At 36.2% G+C, this 20,342-nt stretch overlaps 1 protein-coding gene across 4 annotated transcripts in view; it reads left to right on the forward strand.

Moving 5' to 3' along the window:
- Positions 1–6: 6 nt before the first annotated feature.
- The window catches only part of B4GALT6 (beta-1,4-galactosyltransferase 6), a 61,607-nt gene continuing 41,271 nt past the window's right edge, over positions 7–20,342 (forward strand). For 2 of the 4 annotated variants that reach the window (XM_011361932.2, XM_023531819.1), the window contains exons 1-2: positions 7–359; positions 18,619–18,735. In XM_011361932.2, the coding sequence (XP_011360234.1) occupies positions 197–359; positions 18,619–18,735 (280 nt within the window). In that variant the 5' untranslated portion in view covers positions 7–196. Of the gene's footprint in view, positions 360–3,609; positions 3,800–3,849; positions 3,966–18,618; positions 18,736–20,342 lie in introns of those variants that run through there. The other 2 variants (XM_023531821.1, XM_023531820.1) reach the window with 2 other exon arrangements.

Genomic DNA, 20,342 nt, shown 5'->3' on the forward strand with positions numbered 1-20,342 from the left:
CTCCTCTCCGGTTTCCACCCCGGCGCTCTCGTCCTCCCGCGCCTCCCCTCCCCGGCCTCCCATTCATTTTGTCCGCTCCCTCCACTTTCTTTCTTCCTGCTCGAGCCCTCTCCCCAGAGGCTCCCCGCGTGGACCCCGTTGCAGTCTCGGGGTTCTTAGCACATTCATGGAAGTTTAGGGCCTGGACGTTGCCCGCATGTCCGGCCGGAGAGCGCAGCCCGAGCTGCCGGCCGGGAAGAGGAAGATGTCTGTGCTCAGGCGGATGATGCGGGTCTCCAATCGCTCCCTGCTCGCCTTCATCTTCTTCTTCTCCCTCTCCTCATCTTGTCTATACTTCATCTATGTGGCTCCGGGCATCGGTAAGCACAGAGACACACCCTCACTTCCCATGGTCACACTGGAAGAAACGCAGAATGTTACTTAGGGATTTGGAAACTGTGTAAACAGGCCCGGCAGAAAGCATTTTATTTGAAATGTTATTTCAGAAGTGTCAAATGAACTGCTTCCGGGCATGGCCTTTGTATCTTGAGTTTTGTTAATGCACGTTTAAGTAACTTAACGACTGCATTAAATGGACATAGCAAAATTACGGACGATGGCCCCAGGTGCCCTATTCGCTTTCATGAGTATTCATGACAGCTTTATCCATCTAATATCAAGTTTTAAGCTTAAACTCAGTGCTTAATCGTACTTTTATTCAAACACGCTCAGCTATAATAACTGGTTGTAAAAATATGATGGAGAGACCAAGAGCAGGAAATGTGATTGAGTTCAAGAATGTCCGTATTCTAGTGTTCTAGGTCACTTTTTTAGAATGGGGTCAGTGAACATTTGTGCTATACTTCAGGAATTTTCAGGCGATGAGTTGTCTTGTAAAAACAATGCTCCATTATTTAATCTGCTTAGGTCTGCTTTTAAAGGGTAATTAGCTTCTGCTACCTGTTAAGATGACTTCTGAGATAAAAGAATGATTAAAATAACAATTATGTAAGATAGTTTGTAGTTTAAATTTTTAACCTATTGTTTGGCCTTTGGTCCAAATTAGATTTATATAATCTGCTTGAATTGGCTTCTTGATTAAATATCCCAATTTCTCAGCCCCCCTTGGTTGAAAAGGTGCCAATGTAGCATTCTAATGAATAAAAGATAGGCATTTCTTATGGATATTAAAACATTTTATTTCCAAAACTTTTCCGAGTTTTTCCTGGTTATTATGTATTTAACGTTAAATTACTTAGTAACAGTGTGCATCTTCTATCGTTTCTTTTTAGATACTAGTAGTCTTTTAAGCCAGTGTCATTTCTTCTCTTGAGTTAGCTACAAAGGGAATGGGTACAGTGTGAAAACACCTGCAGACTTTTGAGATGGAATTATTATCAAGGCATTGTCTTGTGTGGTAATAGAGTATTGTAATAAATTGCGGGAGGAGGGAGGCGCGGATATTGGGGGAGGAAGAAGTAAACCTCATTGAGACCATTTAATTTCCTAAAATAACTGACTTTTTTTTAAATGAAATACTTTGAAACATTTTAATTTATTAAACATTTTAATTTATTTCAGTACTCAAAATAGAAAAATATGCACTGAATTAATCTTTACATCTTATTTTTATTAATTTTTATTAAAATAGTTAACATATGATATTATATTAGTTTTAGGTGTACGACCTGACTTTTTCTTGATTAAATTTATGGATTCAAGTAAGATACATGAGTTCAGATAATGCTTGAGAAGACAAATTGTTGGAGCACTGATGTATCCCAAAATAGAAGTTTGAGCTTAAAGTATGAAGTATGAATATTTTAACATATTATTTTCCTGTAATGCACCTTTTTTTCATTGGGCTAAATAAGACAGACCTTGAAGCCTGTAGTAGAATGACAGTGACAGCTCAGTGGATTTGAGAGTAGTTAACCAAAATATTCAGCAGGCTTTTCTTAAAATCCTCTGCCATTTTGGAAATCTTATAAATTACCTCCTCATTCTGTAATAATTTTTATTTTCTCATGTAGCTCTTTAAAGATTGGACATCTTTGGGGGATGTTATTTTATTAGATATTTAACAGATTTTGGAGAATTTTTTTTTTACAGTTAGATCTAACTTTTTTTTTCTTTAAATATTTTTGGTATTTTGGTTAAAGTTATGTTACTCAAAAAGCTAACAAAAAGAAATCAGAATTCCAGCCATTATTTGATAGTCATTTCTTTTAATGCATTAATATATTATCTATAGATTCTTAAAATTGAATCGACATGAAATACTAATATATTTTTCTTATTTGTATGTTAATGTTTGCCACAGAACAATTACTGACATGTCATAAAAAATTAGGCAATTTTCTTAGGTTGACAGAGTAAACTATTGTTTTGATGGGTCTTACAATTTATACCTTTAGAAAATTATTAAAGCCAGTAAGAATGAAAACCAGAACTTATAAAGTGCTATCAGTTTATTAAACAAAATTAATTTCCCGAACCCAATGTGAGTAAGCAGAAAAAAAAAGCCTCCTTATTTATTTTAAGATTCAGGAAGCAGTTTTCCAAATTTCACATTTTTGCTTGAAAGCTCGAATTTTATCATTGGTTACAAATAACTGTCTATTTTCCTTGAAGTGTCAGGCTCACTGTTCATTTTTGGGAAAATGCAGGTCAAATACAGAAATCTAAATAATTATCTTTCGTCATTTCTTTTAAGTGAAAATGATGTTCCATGAAAAATGTGGCCAGTTCAGCTCACAATGCAACAATCAGTTGCACAGTTTGATTTTTAAAACAACCATGGTACTTTTGGTATGCTTCAGAAACGCCTTATGCATACTTTCTGTTTCATCATAGATTTCTTATTAATGAGATATACTCAAAACTAATTAGGTTCTTATAACTAGTTTACATTATAGGTACATAGAATCTTATTGAAATAATTCGTATTTTACATCTTGGTGCAAAATTTTCTTATGATTAAAATATATGTTGTATAAGAGATCACTTTATTAATGTAAATATTTTGAATCTCTTCTGTTAAGTGATTCTATTACTCCTATCCACATCAACCTGTTAGTAGACATCAATTATTTTTCCCCATCTTTTCTATCTAGAGACGTATTTTTGTCACGTGCCTTTCCCAGGCAGTCTTTCTAATATTTTACTTTTCCTTAGTCTCCTTCACCTGTGTTCTTCCTTTTCTCCATCTCTTCCTTCTGAGCAGGTGGTACCACATAGTTGCAGATAGTGTAATCTGTTTAGTTTCTAATGTTTTCTCACATTGCTCAACATTTTTTTGGCTATTTTGGCTTAATTTGCAATGAGGCCCATCAGACTCAAAGCTAATTATTTTAAGAATAATTTGAAACATTTCCCTTGAAATTCTAATTCATGCAGGAAACACAGGGATAGTCTTTATATTATGAACTTTAGTACCGTAAAGGGAAATTGGTCAGTAGACATCCCTTCCCCTCTTTCCCCTGGAAGTCCATGGACAAATTGCCCTAGCCCACCCAGTAAAGGCAGGAGCCATGAATCATTTCTCATTCTATTTCCACCTTTGTGCTTGATTGAAAACAGATGAGTAAAGTTTCCGTCCAAGGTCTTGACCTGGCTGGATTGAGATTGGAATTCCATTTAGTATGAAACAGTTCCTAGTATAACTTCCAAAACAACATAGTCATTTTCCTGTGATAGTATCAAAAGAGATTGATTCAGCAAACATGAACAGAGCACCTCAGATAGGCTGGATGTTGTCTGAGGCATGGAAGATGGAGAGATGACTAAGATGCAGTTCCTTTCCTCAATCTACAATGGGGTGAGCATCATGAAAGAGCTGCAGCAAGTCCTTGGAGAAAGCATGCAGTGAGGGCTGGGTAAAGATTTCCAGAGAAGATGGTGGTTGGAGTGGGCCATTGAGGATGGATAGGATTTATCTGGACTGAGCAAAGGGATTCTAGTCAGAAGGAACAGCGTAACCAAAGGTAGGTTCCAGAAAATAGGATTATTTCCATCTGGCTACCAGTTACAGTGTAGGGTGGTAGGTGGGGGCAGATTGGGAAAAGCCTCTGGGTTCCCCCACCCAGCCTAGTGTTCTGGTGCTTGAGGTCCCTAAATTTTGTGGCAGAGAGAAACTGGTCTTGGCTCACACAGCTTTCTTGAAGCTATCTATGGGTAAGAAAGCAGTTTATGTGCCTGTTATCAGTGGGGTGATATTGTGGGGACAACTGCGTAACTCCCCTGGGAGTGGGGATGTCACTGTCCATTTGACTCACAGGAGGCCCTATCTTCTCCTAGACAGCTGAACAGGCTGTTTTATTATTTGAGTTGAGGTGGAATCCGGTTGGGCCACTTTGGTCTGAATTCCTATGGACCCTTTGAAGGAATTACCTGGCCAAGTGCTTTGTTATTCAGGCCTCCAGGGGGTTTGTGCCCTGCTGGAACTGGTGGTGGTGGTGATGGGTGGTCAAGGTGTGGGGTTATATGTGCAAGCATAGGTGTTGTGAGAGAGGGTGCCTTAGGGCCTTGTTCAGAGGCCCCTGACCTTTGACTGGGTTTCTCTTGGCTAGCTCACAAGGTAGCTAGTTGCCCTGTAGCTTTCTTATTGAAGTTTTTTAGTCTCCTGGCCCTGGTTGGGTAAGCCTGGTTGTGTTCTTTTTGATCTGTTACAGTCTGCTTTGTATTTCAAAGGTCCTTTTGTTTCTTTCATCACCAAGCACTCTGATCTACACCACTTCTTTCAGGGTTTTTTTTTTTTTGGACTTGGGCCATGGATTTGGGCATTTCTTTCCTTTGGACCTTTCTTCCTAGCCACGCATCCCATGTTAAAATTTTTGTCCTTTGAGTAGCAGGAACCATCCAAACTTTTGAAAAGGGAGATAATGAAATTCTCTATTTTAGAGCAATTGTTCTAGCATGGAGTACAGGTTATGAAGGGCAAAACCAGTGACAGGGAGACCAGGTAGGAAGTTATTTTAGTAGCCCAGGCAATAGAAGATTAGAACCCAATCAAGGTGATATAGTTGGATCAGGGCAGAGTTGAGAGAATGTGAGTGGGGCATTGAAGGAAAGGGAGATGCTTTAAGACAATGCTCATATTCTAGCTTATGTGAGCAAGCTGCTGCTAATAGGGAATATAGAATGGCATGCCTTGAGGGGGCTATTTTGGTTTTAGAGAAATTGAATTGGGTTGCCAGTAAAATATCCAGGAAGAACTTGTCAGTAGAGAGGCAGATGGAAATAAGGGTTTAGAGCCCAGGAAAAATGTCTAACAGGAGAGAAATTTGGTTGTCTTCAGCATATAAGTGAGTGATACCTATCTATTTCTCCCCCTGACACACCTGAGTAATAAAACTAACTCCCGCAGGCAGAAGTGACTCACTCAGTTTCTCTTAAATGTGGAATGATAGGGGTTAAATCAGCATATGAAGGAGAACCATGTGTAGTTTGAAAAGTTTCTCATGAGGCTCTGCTACCCTCTTGATTTCCCAGTCCCAAGTGGGAGTCAGTGTGGTTGGTTGACAACATGGAAAGTTTAGATGGCTGCCCAAGGAGAGCTTGTGGAGGCTGAAGAGAAGGTAGCCACAGATAAAATCCAACAGGGGTCGGGGCTGAACCCAGGAGATAAATCTTGCTCTAGTTATACACATCCTTGTAGGCTGGTTTTGAGAACTTGTTCTTTAACTTAAGGACGGTGTCAAACCAATGAGCTTAAATTTTAAGTGGGAGAGTGACATGATCAGATTTGCATCGTAGAAATATTTAGGCTATACAAGTATGAACGCATCGAAGGGAGCAAGATTGGAATCAGGGAGACTGGGTAGAGGGAGTGAGATCAAATGTGTAGGTAAATTAATTTTGAGATGGGAGAGGAGCAGATAAAGATGTTTATGATAGCAAAAATTAGATGTATATGGAGAGGGAAGTTGAGGGAGTTCATCTCTGATTTAGTGGGTGACTGAGTTATCTGTTAAAGTGAGGGGCTCTGTTTATGTGAACAGATCTTAGTATAGAGTGAACTGTTTCCTAGACTGGGTTAAGAGATTTGATTTTTCCCTTAGCACATTCAGAAAACTTAGGAGAGAATTGTTGATTGACTGAATGTTCCTGATTAAATTACTTCCTTTGATATGGCAGCTCCAGTTTGTTCTCTCACCAGCTGACTCATCAATGCTCTTCTGATGTTGGATGTTAGTTTGGGAGAATATGGAAGAGATTAGGAGCAATGGAGAAAATGCCAGGATTGGGTAGAGTAGTAGTTATCTATTTAGACTCTGTAACAAATTACCTCCAAATTTAAGGACTTAAAACAATAAATATGTATTATCTCATAGTTTCTGTGGGCCAGGAATCTGGACATGGTTCGTCTGGGTGCCCCTGGTTCAATGTCTCTTACTAGGCTACAAAGTATTGGTCAGGGCTGTGGTCGAAGGCTCCATTGGAGGAGGATCTGCTTCCAAGTTGACCCACATGATTTTGAGGGTTGTCGGACTGAGGACCTCAATTCTTCAAGGTTGTTGGCTGGAGGATTCAGTCAGTTCCTTGACACATGGGCCGCTCCATATTTTCTTTGCCATATTTTCTTTATCAGAAAAGAGTCACTAGGTTCATTCTACACCCAGAGGGATGGGGAGTCCTTCTTAGAAACTGCCTACAACACTCAGATTGCCATTCTTGAGCAGCATATGTAACTCAGATGTGTTGTTTCAGCACAAGTGAATCTAAATCCTCTGGTCTTGTGGGAAATGAGGTATTTTTTAAGGGAAAGTTGGTTCATTAAAATCTGACAATGCTAAATACCATTCTCCATGTTATTCTTTTTTGAATAAATTTGAGGTGTATCGAACAATGAAATACTGGTGAATGAAATACTGATGTATTTATTCTGCAGCCGTGTTTATCATTACTGCCTTTTAATGTTTATTAAAGGTAAAATAGCCATGTCTGTGGATACTTTTAAAAGAAAAACTCCTAATCTAGGTTTGTAGTCTCCATATATGGTAGGTATTCCAAATACTGTGTGGAATTTGGGAACAGAGTACATTTTCCTCTTGAGCCAGGGTTATAAAGGGTAGGTAATTTTCTCACTCACCCTGGGACCAGCCTGTTTATCGCAGGAGGTACTATAAGGTTTCTCAAGGTGTTTGTGCTGTAGGTCTTGGTCTCTGGTGGTCTCAGCTGTGGCTGCTTCTCTCCCCACCAGAGCCCCTACATGTGCTCCTCTGGCCAAGGGTCCAGGGCCGTGGGAACCTTGGACACAGGCCCGTGTCTCTGGAGCCAAAGCTGTGTGCAGAGAAACCCTAGGAGCAAAATGCCAAAGAAAGCCCACCGTTTTGTCCATTGTTGGAGCTCCATGCAGGTGTCCCTACCATTCCTCCAACCCCGTGCTAGCAGGATAACCTTGTAAAGAAAGAGAAGGAAAGACAGGCTCCCAAATATAGTCACTTGCCAAAAGTCACACATTACTATTGAAGGAGCTGAAATGGACACTTTTTGGAATAAGTGAAATGTACACCTTGGAATATCTTACTACATTGTGCTTGAGTTGAAGGAACTAATTATTGTTCCCCTGGAAAATTAAATATTTGGGGGGAAATATGAGCTCTCTCTTCTTCAGCTTAAAAGGATGCCATATAGAGGAGAGATGAAACTTTTTTTGCATAGCTTCAAATACAATGAGAGTAATTTCAAGAAGGCAGATTTTCTGCTCATTGTCCAAGAAACCAAACCATTCTAACTGAGCTGCAAAGAATGAAATACGTGGCCTTATAATTACTCCTTTCATTACATGTTTTCGAGCTGAGGGTTTCAAACCTGCTGTCTGGAAAAGATGCCTCCACCTGTCTCTTTTTCCACCCACACTTCATTTTGTGACTCGCTTTCTCTTTCAAGCCTGCCTTTCATGTTTGTTTTAACCTAGATAAAAACATGGAGGTGGGTGGGTAGCTGAGGTGAGACAAGTGGAAGGAGGTGCATTGCAGAGTGATTTTTCTAGAGCTTGGATTTCCTAGGTCATGTTTCAGAGTTCTTAGAAAGTCAAGAGCCCCTCAGGCTTTGTGTGTTTACAGTGTTCTCCTTTTGGTCAATTTTCCTGGCCTCTTCCCAAGCCGACTGTTGTCACCACTGCCTCTGACTGCAGTTTATCAGAACAGCTGTCCTTGTCATTTCTTTCATCTCTCTTTTTTCTCTTTTTATTTCCATTTTCCCTTTGAATCTGGTTTTTTTTTTTTCCTTAATTTTTAGAGGACACAATGATTTAATATTTAAAAGACCTTTTCTTTCCATTTTCTGTCTTTTATCAGGGTAATAAAGTGAATAATATATCAGTAATATTGTGATTTGAGTTGAAGATGAGGTCAATTGAAGGTTGAAAGTAGGTTTTTATTGAAATTGCCTACAATGCCATTAACATGCCATTGGAAAATTGAGTTTATTCCGGTTATTACTAGGTATTTTTACCTCATTTCTTGGAACCACGAAATGAGGTAAAAATACCTAGTAATAACCGGAATAAATAAAATAGCACCCTATTTTATTTTTCTCTAGCATGTAAATCCTATGTTGGACCAACTTGATTTGTTATGTTTCATACGCATACTTGCTTTTGATTATAGCAGAACTTGGTAGAGTTTGGTTTAAGCTACAGCAAAACCCATCCTCAGTTAAAAGAGGAAAGATAGCTTAAAGAATGTTCTTTGAAAAGATAAACAAAATTGACAAACCTTTAGCTAGACTCACCAAGAAAAAAAGGGGACTCAAGTAAACAAGAGCAGACACGCAAGGAGAAATTACAACTGATACCAAAGAAATATAAAAGATCATAAGAGACCACTAGGAACAGTTATGGAATCTTCCAAAATTGATTCATGAAGAAATAGAAAATCTGAATAGACTGATTACTAGTAAGGAGATTGAATCAATATTCAAAAATCAAAAGTCCAGGACAAGATGACTTCACTGGTGAATTCTATCAAGTATTCAAAGAAGATTTGATACCTAGCCTTCTCAAATTCTCTTAAAACATCGAAGAAGAGGGAGCACCACAAAAACCACAAAACACCACAAAAAGAGAAAATTACAAGACAATATCTCTGATTAATACAGATACACAAATCCTCAGTAAAATATTGGCAAACCAAATTCAACAATACAGTAAAAGGATCATACACCATGATCAAGGGGGATTTATTCTAGGGATGGTTCAACATCTGCAGATCAATCAGTGTGATATGCCACATTACAAAATTACATAAAAATCATTTCAATCGATACAGAAAAAGCATTTGATAAAATCCACATCCCTTTATGATAAACCTTTTGACCAAGTGGGTGTAGACTGAACATACCTGAACATAATAAAGGCCATATATGACATGCTGCTAGCTAACATTATACTCAACAGTGAAAACACTGAAAGCTTTTCCTTTAAAATCAGGAACAAGACAAGGATGCCCACTCTTTCTATTTTTGTTTTAGCATAGTATTGGAAGTCTTAGCCAGAGCAATTAGGCAGGAGAAAGAAAGAAAAGCATCCAAATTGGAAAGGAAGATGTAAAACTATCACCATTTGTGGATGACATAATTTTGTATGCAGAAAACTACAGATTCTACCAAAAAACTGTTAAAACTAATAAATGAATTCAGTAAAGTTGCAGGGTACAAAATCAATATGCAAAAATCTGTTGTGTTTTTATACATTAAAACTGAACCGTCAGAAAAATTAAGAAAATCTCACAATTGTATCAAAAAGAATAAAATACCTAGGAATTTAACCAAGGAGGTGAAAGACCTGTACACTGAAAACTATGACATTGATGAAAGAAGTCGAAGACAAATAAATGGAAAGATGTTTTGTGCTCATAGATTAGAAGAATTAAAATGTTAAAATGTCCATAGTACCCAAAGGAATCGACAGATTCAATGCAATCTCTTTTGAAACTTTAATGGCTTTTTTCACAGAAATAGAACAAACAATCCTAAAAATTGGAAGATCAAAAGTCCCAAACAACCAGAACAATCTTGAGAAAGAAGAGCAAAGCTGGAGGCATCATGCTTCCAGATTTCAAACTATATTACAAATGGTAGTAAGCAAAATAATATAGTATTGGCATAAAAACAGACACATAGATCAATGGGATAGAATAGAGAGCCCAGAAATAAACCCATGCATATATGGTCAGTTAATTTATGATGAAGGAGGTAAGAATATACAGTGGGGGAAAGGACAATCTTTTCAATAAATGGTGTTGGGAAAACTGGATAGCCACATGCAAAGAATGAAACTGGATCGCTATCTTATACCATACACAAAAATTAACTCAAAATGGATTACTTAAATGTAAGACCTGAAATCATAAAAGTCCTGGAAGAAAACAGGCAGTAAGCTCCTTGACATTGGTCTTAACTATATTTTTATGGCAACAAAAGCAAAAATAAATGGGACTACTTCAAACTAAAAATCTGCATAGAAAAGGAAATCAACAAAATGAAAGGGCAATCTACTGAATGGGAGAAGATATTGCAAATTACATATCTGATAAGGAGTTAATATTCAAAATATATAAAGAACTTCTGCAACAATAATAAAGAAACAATTTGATTTAAAAATGGGTAGAGGATCTGAACAGATGTTTTTACAAAGAGAACATTCAAATGGCCAACAGGCATGTGAAAAGATGCTCATGAAATTCTATGTCCATGTATTTATCCAAATTAGAAATTGCCGTTTCTAATTATAGTGCTATTTCCAGTTTGCCAAGAAAGTAAATCTTAAAAGTTTTTATTACAAGAAAAATTTGTAACTGTATAATAGGTGGTACCTAGACTTAGTATGGCAATCGTTTTGTAATATATACAAATGTTGAATCATGTTGTACACCTGAAACTAATATAATGTATGTCAATTATACTTCAATTAAAAACAAACAAAGAAAAAACTCCCCAAAATTTCATATAGCATTTGGGTTTTTTCATATAGAAAAGTCATTTTGTAATATCTTTATAGTTAAGTGGCTATATGAGGTTTGTTAATGTACATATTTTGACTGAAATATCTCATATTTTAAATATTCGAGGCTTGCTAGTCTTACTATAACTTTACTAAAACCATGTTATATAGATTGCCTTCCTGTTAATTAAGTTAATTGCTCAGAAATTGCCATTTCTAATTATAGTGCTATTTCCAGTTTAACTCAGAAAAGGAAAAATTAGACCTTATTTTCATTTGAATCAGGAGACCTATGATACAGAATTATAAGATGCCTTGTTTATTGATTTGAAAATATTTTTTAGCTTTGGAAATCTTTGAAATTCATTTCCCACTCAGTGTCCTTTCTCTCCTGCTTGTTTTATAGTTATTTTCCTTTCATGAATAAGTAAATCGAAATTGTAAAAGGTATTTTAATTGTGGAAACACATGGAAATTGGTGATGATTGTAAAACATATAATTCGGATTGATCTCACTTTTATTTTTTCTCATGAGATAATTCTTAAGGGGATCAAGATTCATTTCACATTCACCTTATGCACTCCGAAATCATTATTTTTCCATAATTATATAATGTTTCCGGGGGGGGGGTGTTTGTTTATGGTTTGATCTTTTCGTCTGTAATTTCATTAAGTAAATTTCCCTACTGATTTGATTTTAAACCTCTATGTTATTGCCTGCATTCTTCCTTTCCTGATTCCCTCACTTCCTTCCAATTTTACTTTTCTCCAGTGTGGTTTATAACTCTTAACTTTTGGGGCTCCTGTCATGCTTTAAAGAAGCTATGCATTTATTTTAAGTGAATAATAGTAAATGAAGAAATGGCAGTGCTGATAGCTAGCTTGTGTTAGATAGTTTTCATATTTCTAGGTTCAGGGTCTATTTTTTTGAATTATCAGCTAAGTTCAAACTACCTTGAACTGGTGATCTGGTTGTTGCAAAAGTAATTCTGATGTTTTAGGCGGTTTTTGCTTCTTCAGAGTTTTGATTTTTACAGAGGAACCCCCACGGCCCCTTAGTTTCTGGTATAGCTTGGCAAATGGTAGGTATTCAATAAACGTTAAATTCATATCTCCACCCTGAACATCTTTAATAAGATCATTGGAAAGTCACATTTTATTTTAAAATATTTAAATTTGATCAGTATTCAAACACAAATAATCTTCAAAAATAATTTAAAACTGTTAAATTGCGGAGTGGAAGTGGTAAAGCACCTGTTGTAAAGAATTTCTTGTTAATTTTTAGTGTCTATCAGCAAAGCTTGAGCTGTTGGCTGAGGTCTAAACTAGATCTGTACCATATATGAGCACTGTATATGATTACTTGATAAAATGGGATTCTGAACACACAATTCTTTCACTCTCTTTATTCATTAGTCAGCCTATGACTCACTTGAAAGATGGGGTGGAGGATATTATAGGTTGGTAATTATTTGTACCGCAGGTTACCTTGAGCCCATACCTGGCTTTGAATAGTTATCACCATGGTAAGATACACTATTTAAATAGTACTTGGACATAAAGCGAATCACTTGTGTTATAACCTGGCACAGCCTAGAAGTTTGTCATTTTTTTATACTTTGGTCTTAGGCAAAGTATGAACTATATGTCATATATAGTGTGACCTTGGCCTAATCCTGGGATTTATAACATTATTATTGGAGATAATATATTTAGCTTTATCAGTTTGGATGAGTAATTTCTGGGAATTTCTGGAACAAGGGGCTAGATGTGGAAAGAAGAAAACCTTTAAGCATCTGAAATAAATATTTAAAAAAATTATTGTGAGTTCTTAGAAATTCAGAGATACCTGGTTCAGATACCTGTAAGTTAAATGGTATGTGTAAGCATTATTTGCCTTTTTCATATTGTTTATTTCCTTATAAAATGTGTAGATAATATGGGAAACCATTTTCTCTCCTGTAGCTTTTAAGTGCCCCTTTGACTTCCTCCTGTCCCTTGCATTAGTTGGAAACTGGCTTATCCCTCCTATTGTCACTTCCCTCATAACTTTTTACATTGAAGATTTTTCTTTTTCTTTGTCCCTCCCTCTTCTCTATGACTTTCAACAATTGCTTTTTCTAACTTGCTGCCCATCAGAGTCATTCAGACCTGTGCTTGAATCCTGATTTTTTAATTTTACCTATGTCATTTAATTCTGAGTTTGATTTTTGATCTTATAATGGGGAAAGTTGTAGCTATATCCTGGGGTGCTGTATTAGTTTATTAGGGCTGCTATACACATTACCACATACTGAATGGCTCAAAACCACAAAAATTTATCATCTCACAGTTCTAGAGCCCAGAAGTCTGAAATCAAGGTGTTGGTAGGGCCACGCTGCTTCTAAAGGCTCTAGAAAAGAATCCTTCCTTGCCTCCAGGTTCAGGTGCCTTTTGGCATTCTTTGGCTTCTTGGGCTGGTGGCCACATCACTTCAATTTCTGCCTCCATCTTCACATTGCTTTCTTGTGTGTGTGAGTGTGTGTGTATGTGTAAAATCTCCCTCTGCCTTTCTCTTTTCTGAGCTCTTGTCATTGGATTTAGGGCCCACCCAGATAATCCAGGATGATCTTCTCATCTCAAGATCCTTAATTCTATCTGCAAAGACTTCTTTTCCAAATGAGATAACATTCATGGGGTCTGGGAATGAGGATATGCACATATCTTTTTTGGGGCCCCCATTCAAACTGCTGCACGTAGGTGGTTATTAACATTAAATCAAATATAATTTTATATGTGTATATTTGCACGTATTTATATATGGCATTTAACTCAGTGCTTGACCAATTTAGGTACTCAGTAAATGTTAATTCATTTCTCTCTAGAAACCTATGGCCCCCAGCATTCTGCACCCTGGGGTGATTTTAGCAGTTAGTACTCAGTTCAGAATGTTCCCACTCTACTGTCCCCCACTCATGTCCCTGTGGTGATCATTGGGAAGTCAAGTCCTTGTCTTCCATCTTCACCTGCATGTACATGCCCTGGGTGCCCTCATAGCTGTGGCCTGTTCTCCCTTGCACCTTTCCAGACCACAGTCCTCCCAGCCTTCACTTCTGGCACTTTCTCACCTTGTAAACATTTTCTAATCTTCACAATGCCCTCTAGTCCTCGCCCCCTCCTTTCTGATTTTTTTTTTTTTTCAAACCACCCATCTGCTTGGACCTTTGCAACTTATTTTCCATCGCTACCCAATTCTACTCTGTTGGATTGTTAGGCCCTGGATATGTGCTGTACCCGTGCACCTCAGAGCCTCTGCTTATACTGTCCTATCAATGGAAATATTTTCTTTCCCTCCTTCCATTTACTTTGTTAGTGCCTTAAATTGAAGTTTACTCTTTCCTCCCTTACTCAGGCCATGGTCATGCTCAGGTCCATCTTGTTCCAAAAAAACTTCCTTTGACCTTGTTCTCACTTAGTTTTTCTGAAATTTAACCGCTTTCATTTTGTCACTATCTAGTTAACTCAACTATTTTCCTTTTGTTTCCATTACTTTCCCCAAACTGTTCTTTTAAAGATGGGCCATGACCTCCTGCTAGTAGCGTTTTTAAGAGGTGTAATGGTGTGGTGGTAAAGAGCTAAATGCTGTGGAGACAAACTATGGGTTTGTGGCTCTACCACTTGTTAGTAACTATGTGATCTTGAGCAAGTTAACTCCATGCTTCAATTTCTTTATCTGTGAAATGGGAATAATATTAGTACCTACCTTATAGGGTTACTTGTAAGGATTAAATAGGTTAGTGTATGTAAAGCTCTTCTCAGGATGCCTGGCAGAGTATTCACTGAATATCTGTTTTTTGTTTTTTTTTAAGCTATTGTTTCTTAGTTTTTGTTTTTAGCCTCTTCAGCATTTGACATGGTTGACGGTTTCCCCTTCCTCCTTCAATGTGTTCAAGCTCAGACTAATTTATCTTGTGGTCTTTTATCTGTGTGTCTCCTATTTGTGGTCTGTCTCCACATCCGCATCTGAACTTCACTTTATCTCCTTTCTAGATAATTTTTCCTGTGGTAATTTATCACCATAGTTCCCACTTTTACTTTGATATGAATGTCTCCCCAAATTGTACTTCTAGCTCCTCTTTCTTAGCTCAGTCTTATATTTATAACTTCGTGCCAGAATGCCTAACCAACATGATTTCCCTCAATATCGGCTCTTCACTTGGCTTACCTTTTGTTAAGGAAAATGTGGCAGTGTGTCATAACGGTTAGGAATGTGATCACAGGATCAGAGAGATGTTGTGTTTGAGTCTTTCATAGCTCAGGAAAACTTTCCAAATCACTGTATTCTGGCACATAATCTTTGTCTTGGATACTTACCGTGCTTTCACTGAACAAAGCTGGATGTGGAAAGGGGCGGGGAGACCAAATAATAGCAAGTGCACTGCTTAGTTTTCTTAAGTTGAGAATGAGGCAAGTTCATAAATTTCTTTCCTCATAAACCCAGGATAGGATGCCTAGAAGCTGTTGCAAACTGTTGATTTTTAAAGGGTTTTTTTTTTTTTTTCTTAAGTTGTGGTTTTTCTTCCCCTGGAAAGTAGAACTGATAAATAAGTTAAATTTATGTCTCTCAATGCAGAAGCAAATCGCAGATTAAATTAGAGAACACATGGCATGATTTTAATTAAGCAATGTTAGTTTTTAGTGTATTTCTGAGTTGTGTTGAGACCAGAGGGCAAGGCTGGGAAAGATTTCTCTATTTGTTTTCTGAGATGTAGTTTCTTGTAAGTTGAAATAGAAATTTTAGACAAGGGTTTCCTCTAATTTATTAGCTTGCCAATAAGACATCACATTTTATATTAATGATATTAGGCACATAGTTACTTGAGTGTGGGTTAACTTATGGGTTAAGTTTTATGATATTTGGAAATCAGACGATCAGACCATTCTCCTGCTGGTTTAGTGTGCCTAGCAGCACTTTGACACATCATGTTCTTCCTGTTAGCATTTAAACACAGCTTCATGCCCTAATGGGTTTTGATCTTTAGGGATTAAACCCGTGAGGACCATTAACCTAAGGAATGTAACTCAATTAGCTGTACATGATTTAAAATAAACTAATAGATTTCCCATTTGGAGAGGTTGGTGTCTCACTTTCCGATAGTTTTCTCCATTGATCTAGTGAATAGTAGATGCATTCTTTTTATCTTTTTCTTTCTTTCTTTCTTCTTTTTTTTTAAGGTAAAAGGCTTTATTACTCAGGATCAGCCCAAAGTCTGACACTGACACAATAGGGATAATTATTATCTCATTACATTTGACTTTTGGCACCCATTTGAAGTACTAGTTTTCCAAGTGGGACACGTTACACCCAGTAGATACTCAGCAGCTTTTGACAGCCACATTTACCTGAGTATCACTGAGTAGAGGTGTCAGGAGATGTGCAAGGATACAAAGAACAAAATCATCTATTTTAGTTGTCTTTTTCATTTTCAAGGATCCTTTTCTCCACTGGCTTTCAAATCAAGAGAGAGAGAGCATTCATTATTGGCAGGTATTGTCATAAATAACAGCTTCCCACAGCTAACAAAGATGCATTATTTAGGTAAATAGTTCACCTTTGTCACAGGCGCCATCAGTAATCATTTTATTTTCTTAACAGTGTTGTAACCTGATAGTTTGAAAGTTTTAGGAAAATTTGACTTCGATTAATTTTTTCTATCCAGATCTTTTTCTTGCTACTTAAATTTGACTTGGTTTCAAGATGTCGAACAATTTTCTTTATATGAGTAGGTACATTAATTAAAATCAAAAGCTATTTTGTTAAAAAAAATTCTGGTTTCAGGACACACAGTAATGTGCATACATTTTTACCAAGCATATTCTTGCTTAGGTCAGTACTGTTTTCTGAAGTCTGAGAAACAATATTGGCCTTGGTTTGACCTTTGGCTTAGTTCTGCTACTTCAAGATGTCTTCTTTTTACATTTTGATGTAGAACAAATATAAAGATGTATACTTCCCTGCTAAGAAGTTTCTTGTATACCTTTAGGGTTAAGTGATACAAGGTGTTGTAAACAAATTGGTGTTAGTAATCTACTTGATGGTTTTTTTTTCCTGCATAATTTCAGTTGAATTGAGATCTTGGTTTAGGTAGAATTGCTAATGTTAGTTTGGCTTTTATTAAACATTTTCCCATAGTTTTGGTTGGCTATTCTTTTTGTTTTTCACTTTGTCTCTTTTCTTTTTTTAAAGTCCACTCAAGAGTAAAAACGTAGTAAAAACGTGTGGTGTTTGTGACCCAGTATCATAAATTCAAGCCTAAACAAGTTAAATCTAATTATAGGACTGCTTTCTAGAGAGAGTGTAAACATGCTCTTAAAAATAAAGTAATGCTTATATGAAACCTGGATTTCTGTTTCTCCATTATGAATTGAAGGTGACAGGAAAAGTGTTATTTTACTCTGCTTCTCTACTGGTTTTATTTACTTTGTGCTCATTTGTAATTTGAGCAAGTTCTAGTTTACATAAAAAATAGGAAAGGAGGTAGTAAACAATACATTTTGCTCATCATTTTGTACTATCTTGAGGAAGTAGAACAGGGCCCAGAAAATTAGTTGTCATTTTCAGTGTTTTCATTTGGCATTCATTTTCCAAGAATATCATGACTGTTCAGAGATAGCTTATCTTAAAATTGAGTCATTAAGCCTTGCACTTTCTTGGTTTTCTCATGATGATGAGCCTCCTTCTCTTGTCTGAATGGAGTTTATTATTTTTGGGTTTTATGCTTGGAAAATTTAGAGTAAAAGGGGCTTTAGAGAACATCTAGTGTAATGTTGCCTTTTTTAGATGAGGACACTGAGATCTAGTCAGTTGCCCAAAGTTATGCACTGCTCTAGCAGAATCAGGACCAAGAAAGAAAGGATCTTTTGACTTTAGTTCTGTGCCTCTCTGAGGAGGTGTGGCATCTCAAAAGGCAGAGATTTTTGTAATCTTTGTCAATCTACCAGTTTCTCCCAAAAGAAGACATTAAGGGCTTGTTTTTGAAGCACTTACCACGAAGAATAAAACTGACCAACTTGGAAAATGCCCATTCGATTTCATCTGCTTTTATAATCTTGATAGGTAGATATAAAGGGAGTATAAAAGTTCAAGTAATAAACTCTTAGGAATTATCAAAATAGATATGGATTCTAGATAATCCTGCCCCACACCAACCTAACACATTGACAGTTTGCAGGAATATCCATATTAGATATTATGGTGATTTATGGTGATTTATGATGTATTTATAAGTATGTAAAGAATCCTCACCTTGGTGGAGGTTTTGGTTTGGGGGAATTAATATAGAATTAGAGGAAGTGAATTTTATAACTATATGATTGCATACTTGTAATAAAATTCCTCTTTGAAGTTTCTAAGTATATGTATAGTGGAAAATCATTTATCAATAAAGAAGTTCATTATTTCAGTTTGTTCATTTAGTCTCATTCTATTTGATGTTACTACTTTATTTTTTTCATCTTTATTGTTTAAAAAAACCGTTTTTGTAAATTTTTGATAATAGGAAATAGTGATTTTATGTTTATGTATTCCCTTTGGACATCCTAATTGAGTCAGTTTGGGTTTATTGTGCAATGTCCCCAATCTGAATATTTTATTAAATTAAAAAAAAAGCATAACTGAATCATGAGATTCTCTGTCTCTCTTTTTTTAATAGCCAACACATATCTCTTTATGGTACAAGCTCGAGGAATAATGTTGAGAGAAAATGTGAAAACAATAGGACATATGATCAGGCTTTACACGAATAAAAATACTACACTCAACGGTACAGGTAAGATTGCTTCCTGCTTAATCTCAGTACAGGTAAAATTGCTTCCTGCTTAATCTCACTTTGCTGCTGCTGCTTATTATCCCTGTAGTCTAAAGCAGGAAACCGAATCTCTCAAGCTCTGGTTTTGCCTCCAGCTAACTTCCTGTTAAAGGTGAGGGTATCTCCTGCCAAGTGTACTGGGAAGTTCTTTTACTGCTTGAGCCAGGACTGTTAGGTATTCTGTCTATTCTAGGACATATGAAGGTATGGGCAGAAAGGTAATGAGGATTTTGTACAAAGATATTTAAGTTTCTTGAAAACATAGGTTAAACACAATAGAAAAGCAGCTTGTACTTTTTGAATATACCTATTGTATTTAAGAGAAAATTACTACAAAATGAATAAATAATTTGTTCATTTTCGCCATTCTGCCCCCTTTCTTTATGTTCATTTTAATTCTTAAAATGTTTTTCTATGTCTAGAAAATACTTACTGTTTTTAATTATAGAAGGTTCTTACTAATTTAGTAGACTTTTTAGGGGCTAAAGGAGAGATTATATAAAATTAGAAATCAGTAGCTGCTCCGTCTTTTTAAAATATTGTGTAAAAGATGATGATCCATTAGAACCACATAAAGGTTAATATTTAAGTAATAGGCCAAACTACTGATTTAATGATGGTGGAATTGATGTAAATAGGTTTAACTATTGTGGGAGAATGATTATAGTCCTCTATGGCAGTGTTCCCACATTGTCTCTTGAGGTGTTACTTCAAAGCGTTCGACGGCTGATTGTCAGTTTTTGCATCCTCTGTATTCTCATTTTAAAAACTTAAAATTAAAGAATTAAATTGTGTCAACAGTTCTTCATGGTGCCACTGTAAACTACACACACATACCACACACAGACACCACTAATAGGAAGTTCTTATCTCTCAACTATATATGTTTTTTCTTAAAATGCATGTTAAGGTGGGTAATAGTTTTAGATTCTTCTAAAAATTTAAGACTGTAACATAATTGATTTTTTTTTATTTAAATTCATACATGCTTCTACAAAATCCTTTATAGTCATTTGCCTAAATTGTATTATGGTGCCACAAATCAAGACAGTTTTATTTGTTTTCTCTCTTTTAATTTCAAAGAAATTTCTTTTAGAAAGACTGTCTTGTAGTGATATTTTAATAGTACAGTCAGTCTCATTAACTGGTCTTCTGCATTAATTGGTCTTCTGAATAGTATCTCAATTTTAGGAGAAATTTCAACATTTTACAAGCTGCTTTAGGACTTGTCCAGGTTGAATAAGTTGACTGTGAAAGTGTTAATTAAAAGTTCATTCAACTGAACGGAGATATTAAGCATCTTTAGTTTACTCTGTATAAGTAGTACTAAAAATCTGTGCATAATCAGGTTCTTTTCCTGGAGTTATATGTGTGAATGTTAAGCATAGTTAAGAGAACTGATTATTTGGACAAGATGAACTTTCCCCTCAGCTTCCTGCAACTGAAAAGGAAAAAAAAAAAAAAAAAGGAAATCCTCTTTTCCCTTCACCAAATCATAGTTTGAATAAAGACTGACTAGACAATACATACTTAGATTAAAGTTTGCTCCTAAAATTTCTCTTAAACTG

The sequence above is a fragment of the Pteropus vampyrus genome, unplaced genomic scaffold, assembly GCF_000151845.1.
Source record: "Pteropus vampyrus isolate Shadow unplaced genomic scaffold, Pvam_2.0 Scaffold3, whole genome shotgun sequence".
NCBI classification, from domain to species: Eukaryota; Metazoa; Chordata; class Mammalia; order Chiroptera; family Pteropodidae; genus Pteropus; species Pteropus vampyrus.